The following is a 26,429-nucleotide window of genomic DNA, read 5'->3' on the forward strand; positions in this document are numbered from 1 at the left end:
GTGGTGGTGTTGCTACTGGTATCTCTGGTGGGTAGGAGTCAGGGATGCTGCTAAACACTCTACAGTGGACAGGACAGATCCTTCAACAAGGAGTTATGCGACCCACCTGTCACTCTGCCAAGATTGAGAAACCCTGACCTGATCTGCAGAAAATAAATCCTTGGCTTTGGGTTTTCAAATAGAATTTTTCAAGTCTAAAGCAAGGTGACAGTCTAACAGTAAACCAATTTAATTGGAAGAGCCCAGCTTTGCTAAGAGAGGAAAGAGCTTTCTCGGAACCCTTAAAAAGAGGTGTTTTCTGTCAAGAGACAGCATGGAGGACTGGAGCACAGAGTTTTCTCTAAAGCGTGCAGTAGAGAGGCCCAGACAGAAAGGAACTCCCCATGACACGGGAAGATGAAAGTCCTTTTCTGAGGATGGCGAGAGTGTCAGGGGAACGAGGGCAAATGTTTGGAAACATGAGACCTGGCTGAGAGGCTGAGGAGATAGAGCCCAGGTAGAAGTGAGTGACTCTAAGCCATACGACTCATCCTTCATTTCTCCAGGGGGAATCCAAGTCCTTCAGAGAAGCCCCAAGTTCAGCATGGCACTGGAGAAACCGGTGATTACAGTGGAAAAATTTAAATGGCGGAGTGAAAAAAAGAGAAGAAACAGCCCATGTGCCATGTGTCCAAAGGATGCATTAAAAAAACAACCCCCAAAACCCTGTATATATGTTCATAAAACAGAACATGATCCATACAACAAAATGAATGAATCTCAGAAATACTATGCTGAGTGAAAAAAGCCTTCCACAAAGGAACATGTACTACATGGTTCTGTGTACTTGAGATTCTAGAACAGGAATATCTAATCCATGGCTGGAAAAGAATTCAGAAGAGTGGGTGCCTCTGGGGCCTGGGGCTGGGAATTGACTGGGGAGGGACATGAGGGAACTTTCTGGGGTGATGGTAATGTTCTATATCTTGATAGGAATTTGGGTTACATAGTTGTGCACGACTGGCAAAACTCAGTGAGCACATTCAAGATCTACACCTTTCAGGGTGTGGTAGCCAGTCTCCAAGATGGCCCCACTGATTCTTGTCTCCTGGTATTCAGACCCTTGCATCATCCTCTCCAATACTGGATGGACTTTATATTAGTTAGCTGGGGCTGCCATAACAAAACACCACAGGAGGTCTTAACAAAAGAAATTCATTTCCTCACAGTTCTGGAGGCTGGAAGTCCAAGATCAAGGTGTGGGCAGGGTTAGGCCTCTCTCCTTGGCTTGCAGACGGCCACCTTCCTGCTGTGTCCTCACATGCCCTTTTCTCTGTGCACGTGCATCCCTGGCGTCTCTCTCTCTCTTCTTACAAGGACACCAGCCCTTGGATTAGGGCCCACCCAATCATCTCATTTTAACTTACTCATCTATTTCAATACACTATCTCCAAATATGGTCACATTCTGCGATATTGGGATTGAGGCCTCAGCATATGCATTTTGGGGGAATGCAATTCAGTCCGTAACAAAGCTTCTCTATGTAACCAAGGATATTGCAGAAATGACACAGTTTGATTCCTGAGGTTAGATCATAAAAGACATTGCAGCTTCTGCCTCACTCGCTAGGACCACTTGTCTGGAGGAGCTGGCAGCTTGAGGATGCTCAAGCAACGTATGGAGAGGTGCACTTAGTGAAGAACTGAGGCCTCTTACCAAAAGCCATGGGAGTGACCCATCCTGGAGGTGGGTCCTCCAGCCCCAGACAAGCCCCCAGAGGACCACAGCCCAGCCACCACCATTACTGCCACCTCATGGACAAGCCTGAGCAAGAATCCCCCAGCTAAGCCATTCCCAACTTCCTGCCTCAGAGAAGCTATGAGATAATAAATGTTTACTGTTGTTTTAGGCCATTACATCCTGCAGTAATTTGTTATGCAACAATAAGTAGCAAATACAGGTTTGGGCACCAGGAGTGGTGGAAAATTTAACAAAAACCCTACAATGTGGAGTGGTTTGGGATGGAACAGTGGCCAGAAGCTGGAGGACTTTGGCCAAGAGTCTTTGAGAAAGCCTGAATAGTCTTAGTAGAAGCCCGATGGCCTTTGAGGAGGCAGTGAGGGAAGGGTTCCAGGAAAGTGAGGAAAATGTTACTGGGGTTAAGGGATCCTTGTTAGGTGGTGGCAGAAGGTTTCCTAACACGTTGCCTGTGGTCATGAGGAAGGTAGAAAATGTTTGTGATGAGGCTAAGTGGTCAAGCTAAAGAGAGTCCCAGACAGAGTCTTGGAAGGTGCTGCCTGGTTACTTCTTGCTACTTATAGTGAAATGTGAGGGGGAGAGACAGTTAAAGGAAGGGCTGTTAAATCAGGGCAATGTTCTGGGCTTGAAAATTCCCTGCCTCTCCAGGTGGCAAATGAAATGTAAGAAACAGGTTCTGGGCAAAGATCAAATCAAGGGCACTCTCAAGAAAACACAGTCCAGAGAAGAAGCTGAGGGTGTGGTTGTAAAATCCTTTGTTAAGAATACAGATCCAGGGCAGTGTCCAAGAGAACCCTTCGGTCAAAGAACTGGGCTTCTAAGAAGCTTCTGTCCTTTGTCAGTCTTTGCAGAAGCCCATGGTGGAAGGGCTTGTGACAAAAAAGTCTGTGGGCGTGGGTTTTGCCTGATAGGATGAACCCCAATAAGAAGCACTGCCAACTCAGACTGACAGAGACCCACAAAAGTCAAAGAAGCGTCTGGACCCCCAAGCTTCTACAGGCAGGAAGCAGGCTATAAAACTATGCAGCCACATCCATGGGACACCTTTCATAGGAAAGGGAGGACGACTCAGAAGGCGGAACTCAGGGACCTGGGGGCAGAGCCCAGAGCCCTGGAAAGTCATTTCTGGGCAAGAGTTGGACTGAAGCCCAGTCAAGGAACTGCCGATATTTTCCCAGCTGGACTTCAGAACTGCTTTGGGCCAGGGACTCCTGTGTGTTTCCTGTTTTTCTTCTTTTGGAACAAGAGGAGTGTATGTAGCAGTGATGCTATGTCTGTCCCACCAATATGTGCTGGGTGTGTGAGGGACAGACCCTTTGTTCAGAGGTCTTCAGATTTCTGGAAGTAGTACTTGATGAGCTGAACGTAACGTACTACACCCATGAGCCCCATCTGTACCTGGACTTGATTTAGACGAGATTCTGGAATTTGAGCCGATGCTGTTACTGGGGTGAGATTTTGGGGGGCCTCGGGAGAGAGGAGGAGGAGTGTGAATCATTGAGGACCCGAGGGCAGGCTGTGGTAGCCGGCCTCCAAGATGACTGCTGATAATCCCCGCCTCCTGGTCTTCAGGCCCGTGTGTAGTCTTCTCCCACACTGGAGGGTGACGCCCTATGTAACCAGCAGGATATTGCAACAATGACAGAGCATGACTTCTGAGGCTTAGTCACAAGAGATGTTGCCATTTCCATCTTGTCCTCCAGGATCACTTGCTCAGGAGGAGCAGCTGCCGTGTCATGAGAATGCTCGAGCCACTCTCTGGGGAGGCCCATGTGGTGAGGAACAGGGGCCTCCTGCTGACACCCATGTGAGCAGCCGTGTTCCAAGTGGATCCTCTGGCCCAGGTCAAGCCTTCAGATGACTGCAGCCTTACGAGGGACCCTGAGCCACAGCCGTCCTGCTAAGCTGCTGCCAAATTCCTGACCCCACAGAAACCGTATAGATGATAACACATGTTTGATTTTGCTTTAGGCTGCTACGTTTGGGGAGAATTCGTTATGCAATCATGATAACTAATACACATTCTGTGTTCATTTTACATGAAGGAGACAAAACATGTTGAGTTCTAGTTAATGGTATATGTGCTAAAACATTTAGGGGGAGGACTACAGATGTGTGCTATTTATTTTGAAATGCATCCAAAAAATAAGATGGATTAATGCAGGACAAGAAGGATGGGTAGACAGAAATGTAATAAAGAGTACAGCAAAGTGTTAGCGGTAGAATTAGGAGGAGAGCTGTCTCTGTAAAATTATTTTTGCTTTGCTGTATGTTTGAAAGTTTTCACATTAAAATGCTGGGGTGGGGGCTTCCCTGGTGGCGCAGTGGTTGAGAGTCTGCCTGCCAATGCAGGGGACACGGGTTCGAACCCTGGTCTGGGAAGATCCCACATGCCACGGAGCAGCTGGACCCGTGAGCCACGACTACTGAGCCTGCGCGGCTGGAACTTGTGCTCCGCAACAAGAGAGGCCGCGATGGTTAGAGGCCCGCGCACCGCGATGAAGAGTGGCCCCTGCTCGCCGCAGCTGGAGAAAGCCCTCGCACAGAAGTGAAGACCCAACACAGCCATAAATAAAGAAATAAATAAAATTAAATTAAAAAAAATGCTGGGGGGAAATGGCTGAGTAATTTCTTAACTTGGGTGGTTGGTACATGAGCGTTCCTTAGATGATGATGATGATGATGTAAACTGCAGAGATACCTTTCATTTGCTCCTTAGTCTGTTTATTTCAGAATAATAACTATTATTTGAATGGCTGAGGGAAGTGACTAGGTGAGTGGTCCTGAGTGAGACCAGGGAAGGGTGTGGAGGCATCGAGAGACCTGGGGACTCAGAGGGGTCTGGGGCTGGGACACGGAAAACAGAGAATGGGACCTTCACACCAGTGGCCACAGAAGAAACCTGGGAATCATGCCAGGGACTAAGTCGACCCAGCTACTCTGCCAGTAAGCCTGGCAAGGCCAAGAGGATGGTGACAGACAGGAAGTCTCCTCCCCAAGTGCCATGAGGCCTTCTGGGGGGGAGGGGGGGAGAAGGAAACCCTGATGGCTGTGTGTCCCCAAAGTGACCAGGCTGTGAGTGACAGTCACTGAGATAACCAGCCTTAAATTTGACTGAAAAGCGTTATTTTAGATTAGATTGAATACATAACCTCTGGAGAAGTAATTTTCTCCATAAGCCTCAGTCTCCTCTTACCTGTAAAATGGTAATAAAATATTTAAAAACCTCCTAAGGCAAGAGGGATTTCAGTTACCAATATGTCTGTACATCTGAGTTGAAGTATATAAATTTAGATTCTGATACAGATTCATATATATTCATATATATGTACAAACACACACACACACACACACTCACCACAGAGGTACTGACGTGTGCAGATGGGCAGAGCACAGTCTTGGAGGAGTTTGTACCAAAAAGTCAACAGGGAGAATTCTGGTGATAAGGGTGACAGCTTATCTTTTACTGTTTTCTAACTTTCTGCTTATCCCAATTTTTTCACATTTGATTATGTTCTACTTCAGAACCAGAGAACATAAGCAAAAGCCAGAGAAAGACAAATATCATACCATATTGCTTATATGTGGAATCTAAAAAAAGGTACAAATGAACTTATCTACAAAACAGAGATAGAGTTACAGATGTAGAAAATAAACTTATGGTTACCGGGAATAAGTGGTGGGAGGGATAAATTGGAAGAGAGGGATTGACATACACAATACTATACATAAAAGAGATAACTAAGAAGGACCTACTGGATAGCACAGGGAACTCTCCTCAATACTCTGTAATGGTCTATATGGGAAAAGAATCTAAAAAAGAGTGGATACATGTATATGTTGAACAGATTCAGTGTGCTGCATACCTGAAACTAACACAACACTATAAATCAACAGCACCTCAATAAAAATTTTTAAAAAAAGGGGAAAGCAGAAACTGAGACCCATCCTCCTAGCAAAAGCCCCTCCCCTAAGCCGCCAAGGAAGCGCCCATGAGTACCTTGCCTGATGATGGGAACGCTGTGGGCGGCTCTGTCCACCTCGAAGGAGAACATCTTCTCGCTGGCACTCACGGGCCGCCTGTGGGAGGCTGGTGGGACCATGGGGGGCTCGGGGGACCCCTGCGACCAGCTCCTCTGCACTGGCGCTGTCCAGATGCCCGGGTAGAAGGGGGTCTGTGTTGGTGAGGGTGACTGGTTCAGTTGCTGGGTGGCCCAAGGTGGCTGTGGCCTTGGCCAAGGTGCTGGGCCCCTCACCCATGGGAAGGAGACCTGCAGGGGCAGACAAGAGGGTCAGGGGAGGTTACGAGCAGCTGGGGTGGTCTTCACCTTTCTGTCCCGGCGACATAATTGCTGCCCTAGATTTCGGCGTATAAGTCACTTCTCCCAAGAATCCCTCCCACACTCTCCCCAAATTTGGGATGGCGGTCCCCACCATGGGTCACCTTGCACACTATCACACCACCATTTATTGGGTGCAGCCTTCGTGCCAGGCACCCAGTCAAGAGATTCACATGCATTACCTCATTTAATACCCCTGATGCTCTGTGATGAGCCCGAGGCTGAGCAAGACCTAGTGACTTTCCCAGGACCACAGATTTGGCAGTGAGCGTCTGAGCTGGTACAACGCCACCTCTGAGCTCTGAGAGGCTGACAGCTTTTTGTCTACCTTGCTCAGCACCGTATCCTCAGCTCCTAGAATAAACCCTTGGCACATACACAGTAGGTCCTTAAATACTGGTTGAAAGAATGAATGAACACATCTCCGAGATTCAAGCCCAGCTCTCCAGGACACACACATCCACACTGTGTGTCTCCCTGGCACTCCCATTCCACCTGTTCCCCGAAGCCGAGAGCTCTGGGGTGGCAGGCACCCCAACTGGCTCGAAACCCAGCTGGCTCATTAGCCTGTGATCCTCAACATCTGCCACATCTGATTCTTGCCAGACGCTCCATAAATATCTATCGAGGGAACCTTTTTTCATCTGACCCGGCGGAAGATGTCTGTAGCTACTTTCATTAGAGAGCACATCAAAATCCATCTACACCGGGAGAAGCAAATGCTGAGAGGTGCTGACACCTGGCTTTGTCTTGGTTAATGCTGTTGTGGCCGTCCCTCCCCGAGCCTAGTGGTTAAACCGTGACATCGTGAATGCTACCATTTACTGTAATTACTCACCGATTTCTCGCGATAGCCCTGAAGGGGAGGAGCTCTCCTTATTCCTAGCTTACAAATGAGGCTTGGAGAGGTTAAGGACTTCACCAAGCTCAGGTGGTGGTGGAGAGGGTGGTGGGACTGGGGTTCTGGAAAGCTCTTTCCCTCTCTGTCTCTCTCTCCCTTCTCTGCCCCGCCCCCAGTCTCTTGGCAGAAAAAAACACACTTTTCAAGGAAGAAGCTAAGTTCAAAGGTTTGCCGCCTGTGGCGGTCACGTTTCTCTTTCTGCAGACTGCAGACACATAATGAGAAACAGGACAGAATGCTTCCGAAATAGGAGCACTGGCAGACAGAACTTCCTATAGCTCCAGCTGGATTGTATTCAAGAGGAAGGTTCTCCACTCACTCAGGTTCCCAAACCAGTCTTTTAGCTACAGTCTTTCCCAGCCAAGTCAAGAATCTGGTGAATTCCCCTGAAGACTTTTTTGGAGTCAGGGAGAACACTGTTCGGGAAAATCAAACTCCAATTGCCTGGCGACACCTGGCCCAGCATTTATGATGACACTGGCCCCGTTGAAACCTGTCTCAGGAACGGACTTGGCAGTGTTCCAGAACTCTGTTACCTTATGTGAAGATTCGAATTTCTCTCCACTGTGGGCACCTCGGTCTCCACCTAAGCTTTCTTCCTTTCTCTCCTTTCAGAAGCTGAGGTGTCCTGCTCCTGCCTTGCACTCACTTCTCCATCCATCCTATCCCTTCCCGTCCTCTCCTCTGGGGCTGTCTTGCCTCAATCATTCCTACAACCTTTCCTCATCGATTTAATAAAGATTTATCGAATGAAAGGGCTGAAGGTGGGAAGGGGGAAATTTGAATATGTTTTACCCCCGCCTGATAGAAAACAAATCGAGAGACCACGGGTAGTGTGGAGGAATTCCCTTTTGTGCTGGGATGCTCAGGTAGATGTGCCTCACTGCCCACTAACTGCCAGGGTGCTGAAGGGAGTGCTCATATCTCATGCCTCAAGTGATCCACTGCCGTAGTGGACAGGCCGCAACCCACCTGGCTCTTCTGGAAATTCCAGGAATCTCCCTCCCAATCTGTCGGCCCATTGCTGTGGGTGGGGCTAAGCAATCAACCAATCACACTCCCTGGACATACTGATTGGTTCAGTGGTGGGGCAAGTGATCCAATCAGAGCCAAGGAGAACCAAGAAGACTTGGCTGGACACCAGGATCTGGAGTGACCTGGTGGGACTTCACAATGCAGCCAGCATGAGGGAGTGGAGCCCAGACATGGAGAGAGGGAAGCTGTTTATTTATTTTTCAGATTGTGGTAAATAACCTGCAACATAAAATTTATCATCTTAGCCATTTTAAAGTATACAGTTCAGTGGTGTTAAGTATAGTCACATTTCTGTGAGATGGATCTCCAGAACTTTTTCGTCTTGCAAAACGTAAACTCTATTAACCATTAGACAACAACTCCCCATTCCCTCCGCCACCCAGCCCGTGGTGACCAACATTCTGTCTCTATGAATTGGACTACTCTAAGTACCAAGTACCTCAAATAAGTGAAATCACATGGTACCTGTCTTTTTGTGACTGGCGTATTTCACTTAGCATAATGCCCTCAAGGTTCATCCATGTTGTAACATGTCAGAATTTCCTTCTTTTATTTTATTATTTTTTTGTGTGTGTGGTAGGCGGGCCTCTCACTGCTGTGGCCTCTCTCGTTGTGGAGCACAGGCTCCGGACGCGCAGGCTCAGCGGCCATGGCTCACGGGCCCGGCCGCTCCGCGGCATGCGGGATCCTCCCGGACTGGGGCATGAACCCGTGTCCCCTGCATCGGCAGGCGGACTCTCAACCACTGCGCCACCAGGGAAGCCCTTCCTTCATTTTTAAGGCTAAATAATATTCCACCATACAGTTTAGAGTGTATTTTGTTTATCCATTAAGCGTCATGGGCACTTGGGTGGTTTCTACCTCATGGCTATTATAACTATGCTGCTGTGAACATGGTGGGGAAAATAAGGAAGCTGGTTTTGAGCACTGGCTGGGGTGCTACCCTGAAGTGCTCCATCCCTGAGGCTGGCTAGAGCTGGTTTCTGTTGCTTGCAGCACACAGAGCCTGAACGATAGGGCCCCTAGTGGGAAGGAGCCAAAGATGTATAAACGCAGCAGAGACTCCTAGCTCGTCGGGTTTAAAAATTTAAAAATAAAGGTTTTTTTTTTTTTTTTTTTCTCTGAAGCATGTTGGTTGAGGGTAGCTTTAGTTGGATGGTTAAAGTTGGTTTTCTCTAGTTTCCCGGCTTGCTTTATCAAAGGGAAGGTCAAGGTTTTCTCAGAAATTGCTGCTGGCAACTACAACGATACAGGCAGGGAGAAAAGCAAACATAAGAAGAAGACTCACATTAAAAGCTAGCTCTGGGCTGTACAGGAAGCATGGGGTCAAGGTCAGTTATCAACAAGTTTGTTTTTATTATTTATTTATTTTAGATTTAATTCTATTTATTTTTGTCTGTGTTGGGTTTTCGTTGCTACGTGCAGGCTTTCTTTAGTTGCGGCGAGCGGGGGGCTACTCTTGTTGTGGTGCGCAGGCTTCTCCTTGTGGTGGCTTCTCTTGTTTCGGAGTGTGGGCTCTAGGCGCATGGGCTGCAGTAGCTGGGGCACATGGGCTCAGCAGTTGTGGCACGTGGGCTCTAGAGCGCAGGCTCAGTAGTTGTGGCGCATGGGCTTAGTTCCTCCACGACATATGGGATCTTCCCAGACCAGGGCTCGAACCTGTGTCCCCTGCACTGGCAGGTGGATTCTTATCCACTGTGTCACCAGGGAAGTCTTCAAGTCTGTTTTTAGAAACTTTAGTTTAAAAATACACGCTAATGCCTTTTCTCTTTCTTTGTGTCTGTTCTCTGACCATATGGTATGTTGCCATGGTTGGGTTTTTTGTTTTGTTTTTGAGGTAGCATATGTGATACTCCTGATTTCTTTTCCATACTACCTTTAAAATAGCAGGTTGGGGCTTCCCTGGTGGTGCAGTGGTTGAGAGTCCGCCTGCCGATGTAGGGAACACGGGTTCGTGCCCCGGTCCGGGAAGATCCCACATGCCACAGAGCGGCTAGGCCCGTGAGACATGGCCACTGAACCTGCGCGTCTGGAGCCTGTGCTCCGCAACGGGAGAGGCCACAACAGTGAGAGGCCCGTGTACCGAAAAAAAAAAAAAAAGCAGGTTGTCAACCACCTGGATTAACCATGACCACATCCACGGCTGAATTTATATTAGCTTTAATAAACACAGATCAATGATTTACTCAAGAAAACACTATCCATTTTTTTTCAAATTATCTATTTGTTCTTTGTGTTATTTCCCCAATATCTGCTTCTAACCCTGTAAAGAGTATAAGTTGAACGGGAGACCCTAAAAAAAATTGGAAGTAGTTTGCACATCGAGTGCCTACAGTACACATGAATTCTGCCAGGAAGCCCTGGAGCCTGCAGAGAAGGTGGAAACTTAGACCTTGCCCTTGGAGAGCTTGTTATGTGCTCTGCCATTTGTAAGTAATTGTGGACAATACAACGGCTATGAGCCACTGTGTAGAGAAGCCACAGATGTGCCACAGACTGTGCTGGGCACTTAATGCACGTCATCTCATCTGATCTCCAGAATAATCTTGCAGGAGGCATTTTACCCCTCATTGTGTGGATTAAGAAACTGAAGCTCAGAGAGGTTAAATGACTTGCCCAACGTCTCACGGCCAGGAAGTGGTGACACAATTTGACTCCAATACCTGTGCTCTTAGGACTTCTAGGTTACTCGAAGTCATGATTTATTACCTGCTTTCCATACTCACAAACGGATCTTAGATGATTGGTTAGTGAATGATAGGATATTTTCCGAGTTAAAAAAAGGAAATGACCATTAGATTGTGTGAAAAACCACAAGACATCGCATGGGCTACTTAGAAATGGGATTTTCTAGGAACACTGACAACTGTCTTATGGAAGTGTTATTCATCTGGTACATGCCACGCCCTGGAAGCAGCTCAGAGGACCCCAGCCTCCATCCGGGAAGACCTGTGGTATGTTTACTGCTGTACCAGAGGAGTCCTGGGCCCAGCTGGTACCCGCTCACGAGAACCGATTGTTAAATGTCCAGGAATTTTGCGAACTGGTTGATAAACACAGCCATTAATAAGAATTAACTTACATAAATTTACCATTAAATTATATCAGAAAAAAAGGTGATACAAACTTAAAACTCACCTCTTCTTAATTATTTTACTCTATTTTATTATTACCTATGCTCTTGAGTTTATTTCACTCTACTATATGTTTCTGTTGGAAATGCTACATAGTAATGTGTTACCACACCTCTCTTTCCTTCTCTGTATTCAGGGATGTGTCACTGGGAGCTGGAAATTGACCGTGGAGTGCGTATTACAACATAGAAATCAGGAAATGTTATAAATGAGGGCTTGATTTTTAAAAACTTTTATAAATAGGTTTAATAATGGTGGTTCATGTAGAGCTTGATTTTGTTTGTTTGTTTGTTTTGTTGATTGCCTAGACTTAAGACAGTAATGGAGAAAATGTTAACAATGCAGCTTATACAAAAGCATGTTGTGTCTTAGCCATTATGTTATGAATAGAGCAAAAAATTGGGGAAACGTTCTTCCAGTATTTGAAAATTATTATCTGATGCAGCAACAAACTCACTCATGTCACTGATGAACATGTGGAGTTCTAACGTCTTTCTTTTTTCACTTGTATTATTCATAAATCCAAAATATCCAAAAATACCCACGAGTGCTCAGGTTGGGAACTCTCTCATTCGTCAACTGCAATGAGAAATTGGCTATGGATACAAGAGTTCAGCTAAAGTCAATGAAAGCATTCTGTGAGACTTAGCTGGCTATATAGAATTTACAAGAAAGAGTACTGTATTTCTTGTTACATGGATAGACTGTGCTACACATTCTTTATATCAGTAAACCTTATGCTATGCATCCATGTACTTTACTTTTTCCAGAGAGCTGGTCATTAAATATTTACCAGCCAATTGCTGGCTGTGCTGGCACCCAGCAGAGTGCCTGCTATGGTAGGTGTTCGCTGACTGAGCTGAACGGTTGGCAAACGGAGTGTAAATAAAAAGCACTTTGATTCTGGGGCTGGGATGGGGAAAATACATGCTAAGCCTGGCGCATCTTGTAACAGCAGAGAGTAAGGAAGTGCCCAAAACGAAAAGGTGGGGAGATGCTCAAGGACACAGTAAGCAATCTGAAAGAGCTCCCAGTGGCCAAGGCTGGAAGAATTTGAGCGAAGAAATACTTAATGAGTATTGGATTATAAACTCAAACTGTAAAATCAGTATGCATGAGTCCATACTGACCTAGATACATTAGCGAGTAAGTACATAAAGGAGGGAGAAGAGATCGTCTTCCTTACAGAAGAATTTAACATACATAGATGTGGAGCTTAATTCCCACAGTCTGGAAGGGCCTGGGGGGTAGGGGTGATGGTGGCGAGGAAGCACACTGACCCCAGCATGGAGGAGCCATGGACCTGGAAAGACAGAATGGAGACTAGAAAACATGGCCAGTAGATCTCAGAAGCCAGGAGAGGGGGCTTCTTGGTGCCAGGACAAAAGGCCTTTATCTCAACAGCTCCCGGGGTGTCACCGTAACTCAGAGACGGGTAATAATTCTATGTCCCCAAGAAAAGGGTAAATTATGTACGGGGTTTCAGTGTGAGAAATCAGGATTATACATTTAGAACACAGAACCGCCAAGTTATACATTATTTTTAGGTTTTGGAACTTAAAAGAATTAAGTCCCTTTGAGCTGTTCAGAAAAGCCATTCGTTTGGGTTTTTCCCAGCTGTGTTAAAGGAGATCTGGCCCATCTAATTTTCCCATTTTCTTGTAAATCTTCAACCTTACGGTTTTTCCTTTCCTTTTAAGTTCTAATCAGCTTCCTGGTCAGTCCATAAAATGTGAAATAGAATCTAATGAGAAAACAGCCGGATTTTTGCAAATAGCTTTTGCTACCCCTAGACTTGGCCTGCTTCAATTCGGTCTTGCCAGATTGAGAGATGGAATGAATGAATGAATGAATGAATGATCATCAACTAAGTTCAGAGAAGGAGCAACGTGGTTCTGGTTTGGTAACAAAGGGTGTGGTCTGCCAGAGGAAGCAGGAAGCGGCCCGGTCTCAGCAGGATGCTAAGGGTTCAGCCCGCGCTCCCGTCTCCACCTCCCCCGATGTCATCTGCATTGCCTGTAGACATCTGGTGACAACACAGCGTCAGGGGTCCTTGTGTGTGAGTTTTTGCTGCGGAGGCCGAGCCTGAGGCTGCCTGCTGCCCCGTGCCCTCCACTTCACTGATCTTGGGAAATCGCCTTTGATATAAAACACCCAGCCTCAGGATTTCTCATCACATCAGTAGGTCCCCACGGGACCTGTAAAAGCACAAGGTAGAGGAAATCCTACGAGGTCAGGTAGATGACAAAGCTTGACCAGAAAGAGGCTTTGTTCTGAAGGGCCCCATGCTCTCTGGTCATTCACTCAGTTGCCGGCTTCTCAACCCCCGGTACAGTAAAGCCACATCCTCCTCAACAACGGGCCCTATTCAGAGGTCCCAGGAACGTGGAAACGCCACCCTTCTTGGGGATGGACAACTAAGGCCCCGACTCTGAGCTTCTCATCACACCTGTTCACCACAGGAGAGAAATGAGCAACTCTGCTTCCTTGGAGACTGGCCTGGGACTTTTCCAATGGAAAAGTGGATTATTCGTCATTTCCCTCCCCCCACATCCCTAGTGGCAAATCCCGTTCGGAAGGCTCCACTTAGGCAATAGGAATGCTTCCTAATGTCATGGACATCTTCTTTGTTTTTGTCTCCGCCGCATCCATTTCTTCCATCTTCTGGATGGGCACTTTAATTTTTTTGCAGGGAAGACACCCTTTCCCTGACAACCCTGAGTCCATAGAACTCTGACCCTTCCACCCCAGGGGTGAGACCATAACCCAGGTCTGGCCAATCAGAGCATTCCTTGCCCCTGGCCTCAGGGATTGGTTCAGGGGAAGCCACGTGATCCAAGCCACTGCCAATGAAGATGCTGGCTCTTTCCCTGGAACTGCTACTTTGTAGGGTGCTGGGGCTGCTGCTGGCCACTTTCCTACAGGTGAGGCAAGAGTCTGTCTGAGATTGGGAAGCTAACAGGGAAGAAAGAGTCAGATTCCTGACCATGATTTGGGCGCCTGGATCCAGCTGGGCCTAAGCTGCAGCTTTTGGCCTTTTCAGTTCCATGAGCTTTTTTTTTTTTTTTTGCCTAGGCTAGTTTTAGTTGGTTTTCTGACACTTGCAAACAATCAAATTTCCTGGACAGTATGCTTATTGAGACTTTAGCATAAGCATCACTATGTACTCAGAGTGAAAGTTGTTTTAAAGGTTATGACATGCTCAAATAAAACCCACCAGACTGTCATCATGCACCAAATTTACCTTTCAACTTATAAAAGTAAAGCAGCATCTCCAGAGAAGAATGATTTAAGACCAAGGAACCAATCATAAGACAAGTAGTAAAACACTGCTTAGAGAAACTTTGATAGATAAATAGTTCTCTAGCTACAGCAGGCTTCAGACTACAAACCCCAAATTTCTGCTTCAAAAGTGACTCAGGGAAGACATTCCATAGTTTCATTTATTTCGTTTTTTGGCCTCGCCGTGCACTTGTGGGATCTTAGTTACCTGACCAGGAATTGAACCCACGCCCTCAGCAGTGAGAGCACTGAGTCCTAACCACTGGACCACCAGGGAATTCCCAACAGTCCACAGTTTTAAAAGAAAACTTTCCAGTTGAAGAAACAGGCAAAATTTGTAATATGCATCCGTTGTATATATAATATGTTAATGTCTAGTATATTTATCAGATCCATGTCAATGTAATTATATTATTACTATATTTGCAAATGCATATATATGTGTATGTATATTTAGAACCACATATTTCCAGCTCTCTTTTAAAGAGGTATTGAAAAGTCTGTTCAAAATTTAGTTTTCCAGCTTGTCTGTTTTTTCTTATTCCTCAGTAAACTTAAGCAATTAACCAGCACATTTCCTGGCACACAGTAAGGCTCAATCTGAGTGAGTTCTTTCTCCCCAGCTCCCCCGTCTATTTTAAGTTCTTCTTTCAGAAACCAAGTCAAATTAAAGAGGCAGTACTGCATAATGTTACAAGCAGAGGCTGGTCAACGTTTTCTGTAGAGCCAGACAGTAAGCATTTCCAGCCCTGTGGGCCATAGGATCTGCCCAGCTTACTCTGCCCTTGTAGCCGACAACACAGGCAATACTGAAATGAATGGGATGGCTGTGTTCCCAGGAAACTTTACAAAGACAGGGGATGGCCCGCAATTGGCCCTGGGCCATAACGTGCCGACCTCGGGTTAAGACCTTGGGATCCGGCGTCACACAGACTCTGGTCCGGCTCCCGGCTCTGCTCCTTCTCTGGGACCCTGACGAGTGTGTCATTTCTGTGCCTTGTCTGTAAGACACAGGGATACTAACAGCCATTTCTTAGTCTGTGAGAAGTGCGTGAGATAGTGCACGTGAAATGCTGGGAACACTTCCTGGTCCATAATAAATGAGCATAAAACATTAGCCATCAGGTGTGATCACCATCGTCAAAAAAGAAGAAGAAAGGGGGCAACTGAATTTGTCCAGGAACGGCAGCAATATCCCTGGTAAACAGTTAGTGGGTGGACTTCCCTGGGCGCACAGTGGTTAAGAATCCACCTGCCAATGCAGGGGACAGGGATTCGAGCCCTGGTCCAGGAAGATCCCACATGCCGCGGAGCAACTAAGCCCATGGGCCACAACTACTGAGCCTGTGCTCTAGAGCCCGCGAGCCACAACAACTGAGCCCGCATGCCACAACTACTGAAGCGCATGCACCTAGAGCCCATGCTCCGCAACAAGAGAGGCCTCCGCAATGTGAAACCCGCGCACTGCAACGAAGGTTAGCCCCCGCTCGCCGCAACTAAAGAAAGCCCGCGCGCATCAACGAAGACCCAACGCAGCCAAAAATAAATAAATAAAATAAATAAAATAATTAAAGAAAAAAAGTTAGTGGGGCCAGGGACTTCCCTGGCCCTCCAGTGGTTAAGACTCCACGCTTCCAAAGCACGGGGTGCAGGTTTGATCCCCGGTTAAGGAACTAAGATCCTGCATTGGTGCAGCCAAAAAATAAGTTAGTGGAGCCAAACAAGCAAGGAAGCCAGATAACTGAAAATGCATTTTCTTCTATTATCAGTGGCTTTCGTTTTTACCCACATAATGAATCATCCCCTGTCAGCGTGTGAAACTGCAGGTTGGACTGGGAATTGCAAGACCTTCCTTAACCGCTGGGCAGTGAAGGACCTGCCTGGGCTCTCACGGCCCCACGATGCTTCGTGCTATTAGGGAAAGGCTCCAAGGGACTCAGGAGAGCCGGCTTTTAATCCTGTCTCTGGATCTATATGACTGATGCCTAACCTTGGGGAAGTCACTGAAACTCTCTGAGCCTCAGTTTATGCCATGATAGGGGTGGTCCCAGGGACCTCTATAAAAACAACTGAAGGGGGAAAGGGGACCTGGGATTAATGAGTAGCTCCTTGGCAGAAATTGGAAATTGAAGCTCAGAAAGGTAAAGCCAGTTGCAGCTGGCATTTCAACTTGGGTCCATCCAACTCCAAAGCCCTTGCTTTCTCGATTGTGTTCTGCAGAGCTTCCCCATTAAAGCAGCAAGGAATATTGGCCGACAGAGGGCGCTCTTCTCGCAAGACAGGACGTCATGACATTGCAGGGACAGAAGACAGTATCCAGGAGCCACGGGGGAGAGTCTGGCTGGACTGGGAACAGGGCAGAGCAGGCTACAGGGAAGGCCAGACACAGGCAGTCATGGGGATGGGGGCTGCCGATAAGGAGCTGTCAACCCCCTCATGGAACAACTCGGCACGTCATTTGTGGCGCCTGGCTTCCTTTTTCATTCTGGCCATTTCCATCCGTTTTGCCGTATTTCAGAATAGAGAAAGACATGATGGATACATATGGGTGACGTGGGTTTCCTTACTCAGCTGCCTTGTAAGAACGGCGCCCCTGTGACTAGCACAGCTTGTTTCCACACCCCTTTTCCCAGAGCTCAGAAAGCATGAGTAAAGGCAACAACAAACAAAACCCACAACACGGCGGCACACCTGACTCTGGGACCTCAATTTCCCACGCCTGGTGCCAAGACTCTATGGGATTAATCAACGGTTGCTTCAGGGCATTGAAGATGGCCCTGCGGGTTATGTCCTGCACAGCTTCAGTGGGCGCCATCCACGTGGACTACGTTGTGAATGGTGAACCTGGAGTTGTGCAATATGGCAGCCCTAGGTAATACTTTGATGAGAGAGCTATAATTTACAATGTATGGTCCTGGGGGCTTCCTTGGTGGCACAGTGGTTGAGAGTCCACCTGCCGATGCAGGGGACACGGGTTTGTGCCCCGGTCCGGGAAGATTCCACATGCCGCGGAGCGGCTGGGCCAGTGAGCCATGGCCGCTGAGCCTGCACGTCCGGAGCCTGTGCTCTGCAACGGGAGAGGCCACAACAGTGAGAGGCACGCGACCGCAAAAAAAAAAAAAAAAAAGGATGGTCCTGGGCACAACCTGGCTGCCAATGCACTTTGTCAAACAAGAGTTTTTCTTTATATTTTTCCATCTTGTATGTTATTCTATGGGTAATTTATCTGCAAATATATTTATCTGCAAGCGGGGGCAGGTCTTGGGAGGCTTCCCTGTCCAAAAGGACATTTACAAAGGAGGCATCTTGGCTGCTCCATGCTGGTTTGCTTGACTCTAAAGCTGAGGGTTATCATGTGCTTATTAGGTGCCAGACGCTGGACTAAGCAATTTACGCACTTTGCCCACTTAATACCACAGTCACTCAAGGTGGTAGGAACTATTGTTACAGGAGTGGGGACCGAGGCCCTGAGAGGTAGATGATTTGTGCACGTCCAGTATAAAAGCCGGTCAAGAGCAGGGCTGGGACGGCGCTGGAGTCAGTCTGACCTCAGGGCACGTGCTCTAACCACTGTGACATCTGCACACACATCTGGATTCCTAAGCGCCCCGCACCTCACCCCCCTCCCCCAGTAAAATGCTGTCACACCCTCCTCTATTGGTTAGGGTCACCACAAAACCTGAACTAAATGCTTTCATTTGGGAACTCTTTGTCGGGAGAAGAACAGTTCTCATCATACTTAATCTGTATGATAACAGTGCAGTCCTCCGTGGAAACTCCATCCAAGGAGGAAACACAGCGCCCTCACCAGGGACCCCAAAATCAATTGGAAACAAGAATATGCCGGAAGCAAGACAGCCACGAATTTTTTAGAAAAACTGGGCTTCAAAATATTTGATGAGAGATGCTCTTCAATACCTCTCCCTTTTCCCCTCTTCCTTTCTCTTCTTTTAAATAGCCAGCAGGTTGGGGTCATCAGGAAGTGGAAGTTGTAGGAAGGTGTCAGTCAGTCCACAGGCTGCCCTCACACGGACGCTGCAAAGGACCCCTCCATGAATATGAGCGTCATGGATGGAAGCTTCTCAAGCTGGGGACGCCCCGGCAGAGAGCACTTTTGAGAAGATGGGGCTGTGGAGAGTCCTGCAAAGTGCCCTGGGCACAGGCCGGGGGAACACTTGTGCAGCTGCCTGTAGTCAACCGAGGAATGAAGCAAGGTGCAAGTGCGTGTAGGAATAAGAATTGAAAAAATCCGTGCATATTCGAGTGACCGTGAGAGTATGCTTTCCTCGGTGTGAAAACCAGTCAAGGCTACTGCTCCAGCTAGCATCAGACTAAATGGTTTTCTCCCCTCCTTTTTCCACAAGTGGGGATAGTGTTTAATTTGCACTGACAAGCTGTGTGGCCCTGGGGAAATTACTTAACCTCTCTGAGTTTCGGATTCCTTGTCTGTCAAATGGGGATCATGGGAGAACCCATCTCATAGGTTGCTGTGAGCGTGAAATAAGGGAGAGCAGGTGCATTGCTTAGCACAGTGCTGTTCACGTCAGTGATTCCTCCTGCTGCTCTCCTGGTTTCTCTTCTTACAAAGCATCTTCTTCCGTCTTATCTACTCAAGGTTAGAGGTCGTCATCACTTTTCCCCACAATTATATAAGAAGCACCTTGTAAAATAAAGTCCCCATTCCATAGTTGTACACCCGTGTTCATAACAAACTTACTCAAAATGGCCAAAAGGTGGAAGCAACCCAAGTGGCCATGGATGGATGAACAGGTAAACAAAATGTGGTGAATCCATACAATGAAATATTCAACTGGAATGAACCATGAGGATATCATACTAAGTGAAATAAGATGGTCACAAAAGGACAAACAATGTAAGGTTCCATTTATATGAGGAACCTAGAATAGTCCAATTCACAGACACAGAAAGCATGGTGGGAGGGGAGGAAGGAAGCAGGGGGTTTGATGTGATGGGCATAGAGTTTCAGTTTGGGAAGATGAACAAAGTTCTGAAGATGGATGGGGGTGATGGCTGCACAACAGTGTGAATAGATTTAATGCCACTGTGAACTGTGCACTTAAACATGGTTAAGATGGTAAATTTTATGTGTATTTTACCATAATTTTGAAAATTAAAAGTTAAAAACAAACCCCAAAATGAAATACCTCCAAGGTTTCTCCGAGGTTTGGGGTGATAGAAATGGAGGAAAATGTTCTGAGAGCAGGTTGTGGTGATGGCTGCACAACTCCATCAATATATTCAAATTGATTGAATTGGACACTTCAAATGGGTGAAGTTACTGTTATGTAAATTGTACTTCAGTGAAGCTGTTAAGAGCAAGCAAGCAAACAAACACTTGCTGTGATCCGGAGGAAACTTTGGAGGATGAAGGAGCTGTTCACTGTCTTGATTGTGGCTATGGTTTCACAGGTGTACCCATATGTCAAAGCCCATCCACTTACAGACTTTAAACATGTGACGTTTATGGCATGTCAATTATATCTCAAGAAAGCTGTATTTTAAAAAGGCAGAAGAGTATTCCATATATAAATGAACTCCTTATAGTATATTAAACTCCTTATAATATATTAAACAATATAATATATTAAACAATGCCCCCTTTGGATGGAAATAGTTTTCAAATTTTATGCCCCTATAAATAATATTTCAATAAATATCTTTGTAGGAAAAAAGAAGAAAAAAATGCAGATATTGTTTGCTGCTCCCCCTCTTCTTCTCCCCACGGGCAAGCCACAAAGTCAGAATTTCCCAGGGAGGGGGCCTGAGAACCTGTAATTTTACTGAACATTCCTGAAAAATTCTTGGAATCAGACATGTTGGGGCACATTGAATCAAACTTCATGAACTTGGATTTTCAGGCTTGGGAGTGTGAAATCCCCTTTTCTTTGATCCCTAAAAAATTCTGTAAGTGTTCCATACAAATGATTCTAAATTCCCAGGCCCTACTCCCAGGGAGGATGTGTATGGTTGCCAGATTTCGCATAAATAAAGAAATGAATAAATCAATATATAATAAACTATAGGGTGTCCGTTAAATCTGAATTTCAGATAAACACCAAATAATTTTTTTAGCATAAGTGGTTCCTTGCAATAGTTGGGCCACACCTGTACATAACAATTATTTGTTGCTTCTCTGAAATTCAGATTTAACTGGGTGTCCTGTATTTCATCTGGGAATCCTAAGTATGAGTCCTCAGGCCTTGGGTGAAGCCCAGATCTGCACTGTGGGTCTGCTCCCCACGTGCTTCTGACGAGGGGGATCCTTAGAACCCATGTTGAGAACCCCTGATCAGGTCAACACCTTCTGGGTCAGGAGCCCCTCCTCAGGGCGGCCAGTGGATCCCAGTGCATCCCACAAGTGAGCACACTTTAATGTTGGTCCAAGGAGGAAAAGGGGGCTGAGAAGCAGCAGGAGAAAACTGTCCCAGATTTTCAAAGCCAAACGTGGTGTATGCGGTGTCATGGGCCCTGCAGCCGGAGGGACGGTGCTGATCTTCTCTGAGTGAGTATTTAGGGCTGCCTAGGGGACCGACACCACAGGATTCTGTCTAGATTCTCTAAACTTTATTTATTTATAACCAGCCTCGTCCCAGAAAGGACTTTAAGCCTCAGAAGTCTCAGTCCATGCAGCGTTCTTGGTGCTGGGGAGTGAGGTTAACACGCCGTCTCTCTGGGACACACACGACAGGTATTGTGTGCTTACCACGAATGGGCATTATTCTGGGAGATTTACAATTAGAACCATCTCATTTAGCCCTCGAGATAAGCCTGCAAGGTCATTGCTGTCGTTGGCCCCATTTTGTAGATGAGGAAACCGAGGTTCCGAGGGGTCCAATGGCTTGTGCAAGAGTGCACCGAGTAGGCCAGTGGCAGAGCTGGGGTTCTGACCCAGGACTGTGTTGCTAACCAGCCCCCATCCTGCCTCCCTACTGAACCAGATACTTCTGGTGACTGAGCTTTGCTGGGCGAATTTTGCGTTACGTTCCGCTTAACCTGGGGCCATACTTTAGGTCCTGATCCCGGGAACATTTCTGATCCGGTGTGATAACAGCTGGCAGGCCTTGAGTGTCTACTCCGGCCAGACACTTTGACTTTTTATACATAGATACTCTCTCAACGCCCTGCAGCGCTGAGAAGACCCAGACCCAGGCACGCAGAGAACCCTGGCCGAGGTCGCAAAGCTAGGAAGTTGCAGAGCACTGATCTGTCTAAAAAGGAAGCATCCATCTCTGCATCTTCAAAAGCACACACTTGCTTTCCACCTCCCCTCGCCAAGCTTCACTTTTCAGGAAAACGCTCTCGCTCCGGGCTGGTCGCTAGGCAACCCTTGCATGTAATTCCACGAAATGCCCAGAAGAGGGCGCGAGGACTCGCTCTCCCCGGGCACCCACGCGATGGGGCTGAACTTCGCAGAATCGCGAAAGGAAGAGTGACGCGCTCCAGACGAACTCCACCTGTGGCCGTACCCGAGCCCTAGGCTGCACGGAAGGTGACACAACACGGCACCTCTGCACCCCACCCCACCCCACCCCCGCAGGGGCCTGGACTCACCGAGGCTGGGTTTTCGATGACCAGTTCGTAGGTCAGCCCTCTGGACCCAAACCTCAGGATGTCTCCGGGTAGGAGCTTCACAGCCACGTTCTGAATGTGGCACTCATTGACGAACGTGCCGTTGCAGGAATTGAAGTCGTGGAGAACAAAGCTGCTTTCGGCCTCATTATATTCAATGAGTGCGTGATGGTTGTCGACGTCTGCAGACTGAAATGCAGAAGGAGGACAGTCAGAGCCAGGAATAACAGGAATAACAAGGAATAACTAGTGCCACTGACACTGGGGGCCCCAATGTGCTAACCACTTCATCTGGCTGGACAGTCACTGCAATCCTCATTTTAAGAGGAGGATGCTGAGGGTCAGAGAGGTTAAGTGACTTGCCTAAGGCCACACAGCTAGTGAGTGGAGGGTCACCAGACCCTGACAGCAGACCCAGAATAGATGCCCAGTTTTGGGGTAGGGCGTCAGGCAACACAGAGGCAAGAGGGAACTCGGGGGGAATTGGCCAGGAATTGGCCACGTGATAGTTCTCTGATCCCATGCAAGTATCCTTTTGGTTGTCCCGAGTGGCAAGACAGCAGAAATGGCCCAACACAAACCAGAAAGGTCAGTTGGCAAGTGACAACTGTCCATTTACTGCAAGTGTTAAAGTGAAGGGGAGGTTTTGTAATAATTGTTGTTTGTTCTATTCATTTTTAAAATAACATGTTTTTTGTAATAATGCAGAAAATGAGAACTAGAGAAAAACACAAAGAAGACATTAAAATCACTTAGACTCCCGTCCCCCAGAGGCAGGCACCGAGAACACGGTGGTTCACATCCTTCCAGTCTTTTCTCTATGCTTACAATCTTTTTAAAAAGTTTAAACACAATTGAGCTCACACCACAAAACATAGTTTTATAACTACCTTTTAAAAGCCTTGGTGTACAATGAAGGTTTTTCCCCTGTGCTTAATTATTACTGTTGCTTCTTAAAGCTAATCAGAATTTATCTAAGCAAAGATGATCTATTTTTCAATAGGGGCCCTCGTGTGACCACATTTCCCACAAAAGAGAGAGACCCCAGACAGTGAATTGTCAGTGGGGTCAGAAACCTCCTGTATAACCACTTTAATAAGAAGAATGAGCAAAACTCGGCACCAAGGAGGAAATATCACATCCCCCCTGGCCCTGGCGCCCTGGACTATGGGCTGCAGGGCACGTGCGAAGTCTTCTGTCTTCTCAGGACACTGCCTATGAGCCATCCACTCCAGCCTGAGACTTTGCAACTACTTTCTAAGTCACTCTTCTCAGAGCGCCTCATCCAACTTTCATAGAGAGTACTTGGACTTAGAAATCTATACTAATGTCCCACAATATAATTATAACCAATTGCTTATATTAATAATAGCTTATAGTATATGAATAGATAATAATATAACTGCATATATTAGTAGAATATATTAATGACACATTATGTGTAATTACACAAATGCCAGGAAATTTGCTAAGTGCTTTACTGCATTATCCCATTTCATCTTCACAATAATTCAAAGGGATACTTCCTCATTTCAAAAAAATTTAATTTTTTATTTAAGTCTAGTTGATTTACAATGTTGTGTTAGTTTCAGGTGTACAGAAAAGTGATTCAGTTATACATATATATAATATCTATTCTTTTTCAGATTCTTTTCCATCACAGGTTACTGCAAGATATTGAATATAGTTCCCTGTGCTGTACAGTAGGTCTGATAATTACTCATTTTTTAGATGAGGAAACTGAGGCATAGAACGATTACATGTGCCCACAGTCAGTCACTTTGACTCGCCTGGCTTGTTCCCAGGTTTGCCTGATTCAAATGACTGTGCCTTTACCCACTTTTCAAATTCCTATGACACACTTTGGCACTTAAAATACTGGAACACAAGAAGAAAGCAGGAGTAGCTCTATTAATTTCAGGCAGAGCCAACTTCAGAGGAAGGAAAGTTATCAGGGATAAAGAGAGGCGATACATAGTGATAAAGGGGTAGATTCTCCAAGCAGACATAACAGTCCTTCATTGTATGTACCCAACAATAGAGCATCAAAGTATGGAAGGCAAAAACTGATAGAACTGCAAGGAGAAGCAGATGAATCCATCATGGTAGCTGGAGACCTCAACAGCCCTCTGTCAGTGACGGGCAGACCCACCAGGCAGAAAATTAGGAAGAATGAAGTTGAACTGAACAGCACTACCATCATCTGGATCTAACTGGCAACCACACAGCTTCATCCCACAGCAACAAAACACACATCCTTCTCAAGCTCCCATGGAACATTCACCAAGCAGACCACATTCCAGGCCACGAAATATACCTCAACAAATGTAAAAGAATAGAAATTATGCAAAGTACGTTTTCAGAACACAATGGAATTAGGCTAGAAACCAATACCAGAAAGACAGCTGGAAAATACCCAAATATTTGGAGATTAAACAACACACCTCTAAATAACAGATGGGTCAAGGAGGAAGTCTCATGGGAAATAAAAATTTATCTTGAGCTAAATGAAAATGAAAATACAACCTATGAAAATTTGCAAGATGCAGTGAAAGCAGTGCTTGGAGGGAAGTTTATGGCATTGAAGGCATACATTTGAAAAGATCTAAGCTTCCACCTTATGAAACTAGAGAAAGAAGAGCAATATAAGCCTACCACAAGCACAAGACAAGAAGCAATGAATGAAATAAAAAGCAGGAAAACAATAGAGAAAAGTCAGCAAAATAAAGAGCTGTTTGGTTTTTTTTTTTTTTGTAAAGATCAATAAAATTGACAAACCTCTAGCAGGATAACCAAGAAAAAAAGAGAGAAGATACAAATTACTCAAATGAGAAATGAAAGCGATGGCATCACTACTGATCTCATGGACACTGAAGGGATAATAAAGGAATATTATGAATAATTCTATGCCCACAGATTTTATAAGTTAATGAAGTGGACCATTTCCTTGAAAGACACAATCTACTGAAACTCACACAAGGAGAAATAAATACTCTGAAAAGACTCATATCTAGTAAAGAATTTGAATCAATAATGAATAACCTTCCAAAATGGAAAGCACCAGGCCTGGATGGGTTCACTGGTCAATTCTATCAAACATTAAGGAAAGAATGATACCAGTTCTCAATAATCTCTTCCAGAAAATAGAAGAAGAGAGAACACTTCCCAGCTCATTCTGTGAGGCCAAACTTATTCTAATAGCAAAACCAGATAAAGATATTACAAAACAGGAAAATTGCAGACCAATACCTGTCATGAATATAGATGCAAAATCCTCAACAAATTATTAGCAAATTGAATCCAGTGATGTATAAAAAGAGTTCTACACCACAGTCAAGTGGGATTTATTCCAGGTATGCAAGGCTGGTTCAACATTTGGAAATCAATTAATGTAATCCATCACATCAACAGCGTAGAGAAGAGAAATCGCATTATCATAACAGCAGATGCAAAAAGAGCATCTGACAAAATTACACACCCATCCATGATAAACTAACAAACCACCAAACCACCACAACAACTCTTGGCAAATTAAGGATGGAGGGGAACTTCCTCAACCTGATAAAGTACATCTATAAAAACCCTAAAGCTAACATCATATTTAATGGTGAGAAACTAGAAACTTTCCAATTAAGATCAGGAATAAGGTGAAGATGTCCCCTTTCACCACACATTTTCAACATTGTACTGTATCTCCTAGCTAATGCAACAAGGCAAGAAAAAAGAATAAAAGCAGATTGGGAAGGAAAAAAAAATTCTTCTTTGGTGAGGTGTTTGTTCAGATCTTTTGCCCATTTTGCAGATGGCATGATTGTCTATGCAGAAAATCCCAAAGAACCGACAAAAAGCCCTCCTGGAACTAATGAGCAATTATAGCCAGGTTGCAGGATACATGATTAACATACAAAAGTCAATTGCTTTCCTATATACGAACAATGAACAAGTGGAATTTGAAATTAAAAACACAACACCATTTACATTAGCACCAAAAAAAAAAAATGAAGTACTTAGGAATAAATCTAACAAAATACTGAGCTATATGAAGAGGTATATGAAGAAAACTACAAAATGTTGATGAAAGAAATCAAAGTAGTCTAAATAAATGAAGAGATATTTCATGTTTATTTGAAATTCCTTAATGATGTATGCTGTTTAACATCTTTTCATATGCTGATTTGACATCTGTAGATTTTCTTTTGTGAGGTGTCTGTTCAGCTCTGTTGTCCATTTTTAAGTTGGGTTGGTTGGTTTCTTATTGTTGACTTTTAAGACTCATTTATATTGTTTATTTATTTATTTTATTGAAGTGTAGTTGATTTACAATGTTGTATTAATTTCTGCTGTACAGCAAAGTGATTCAGTTATACATATATATACATTCTTTTAAAAATATTCTTTTCCATTATGCTT

At 45.5% G+C, this 26,429-nt stretch overlaps 2 protein-coding genes and 1 pseudogene across 3 annotated transcripts in view; all 3 read right to left on the minus strand.

Annotated features, from left to right (window-relative positions):
- LOC309808894 (centrosomal protein of 78 kDa-like) overlaps nucleotides 1-26,429 on the minus strand; it is a 981,446-nt pseudogene that overhangs the window by 723,915 nt on the left and 231,102 nt on the right. The gene's annotated exons all lie outside the window — the stretch shown is intronic.
- LOC309807680 (interferon regulatory factor 6-like) overlaps nucleotides 1-26,429 on the minus strand; it is a 445,413-nt gene that overhangs the window by 330,789 nt on the left and 88,195 nt on the right. The gene's annotated exons all lie outside the window — the stretch shown is intronic.
- Nucleotides 1-26,429, minus strand: part of LOC309808078 (forkhead-associated domain-containing protein 1-like) — a gene marked incomplete at both ends in the record, with an annotated part of 196,499 nt that overhangs the window by 156,545 nt on the left and 13,525 nt on the right. The window contains 2 exons of the mRNA XM_082628085.1: nucleotides 5,738-6,008; nucleotides 22,002-22,208. Coding sequence (XP_082484211.1) covers nucleotides 5,738-6,008; nucleotides 22,002-22,208 — 478 coding nt within the window. The remainder of the gene's footprint in view (nucleotides 1-5,737; nucleotides 6,009-22,001; nucleotides 22,209-26,429) is intronic.

This window comes from Mesoplodon mirus (assembly GCF_964341445.2).
Source record: "Mesoplodon mirus genome assembly, chromosome: 7".
In the NCBI taxonomy this organism is placed as follows: domain Eukaryota; kingdom Metazoa; phylum Chordata; class Mammalia; order Artiodactyla; family Ziphiidae; genus Mesoplodon; species Mesoplodon mirus.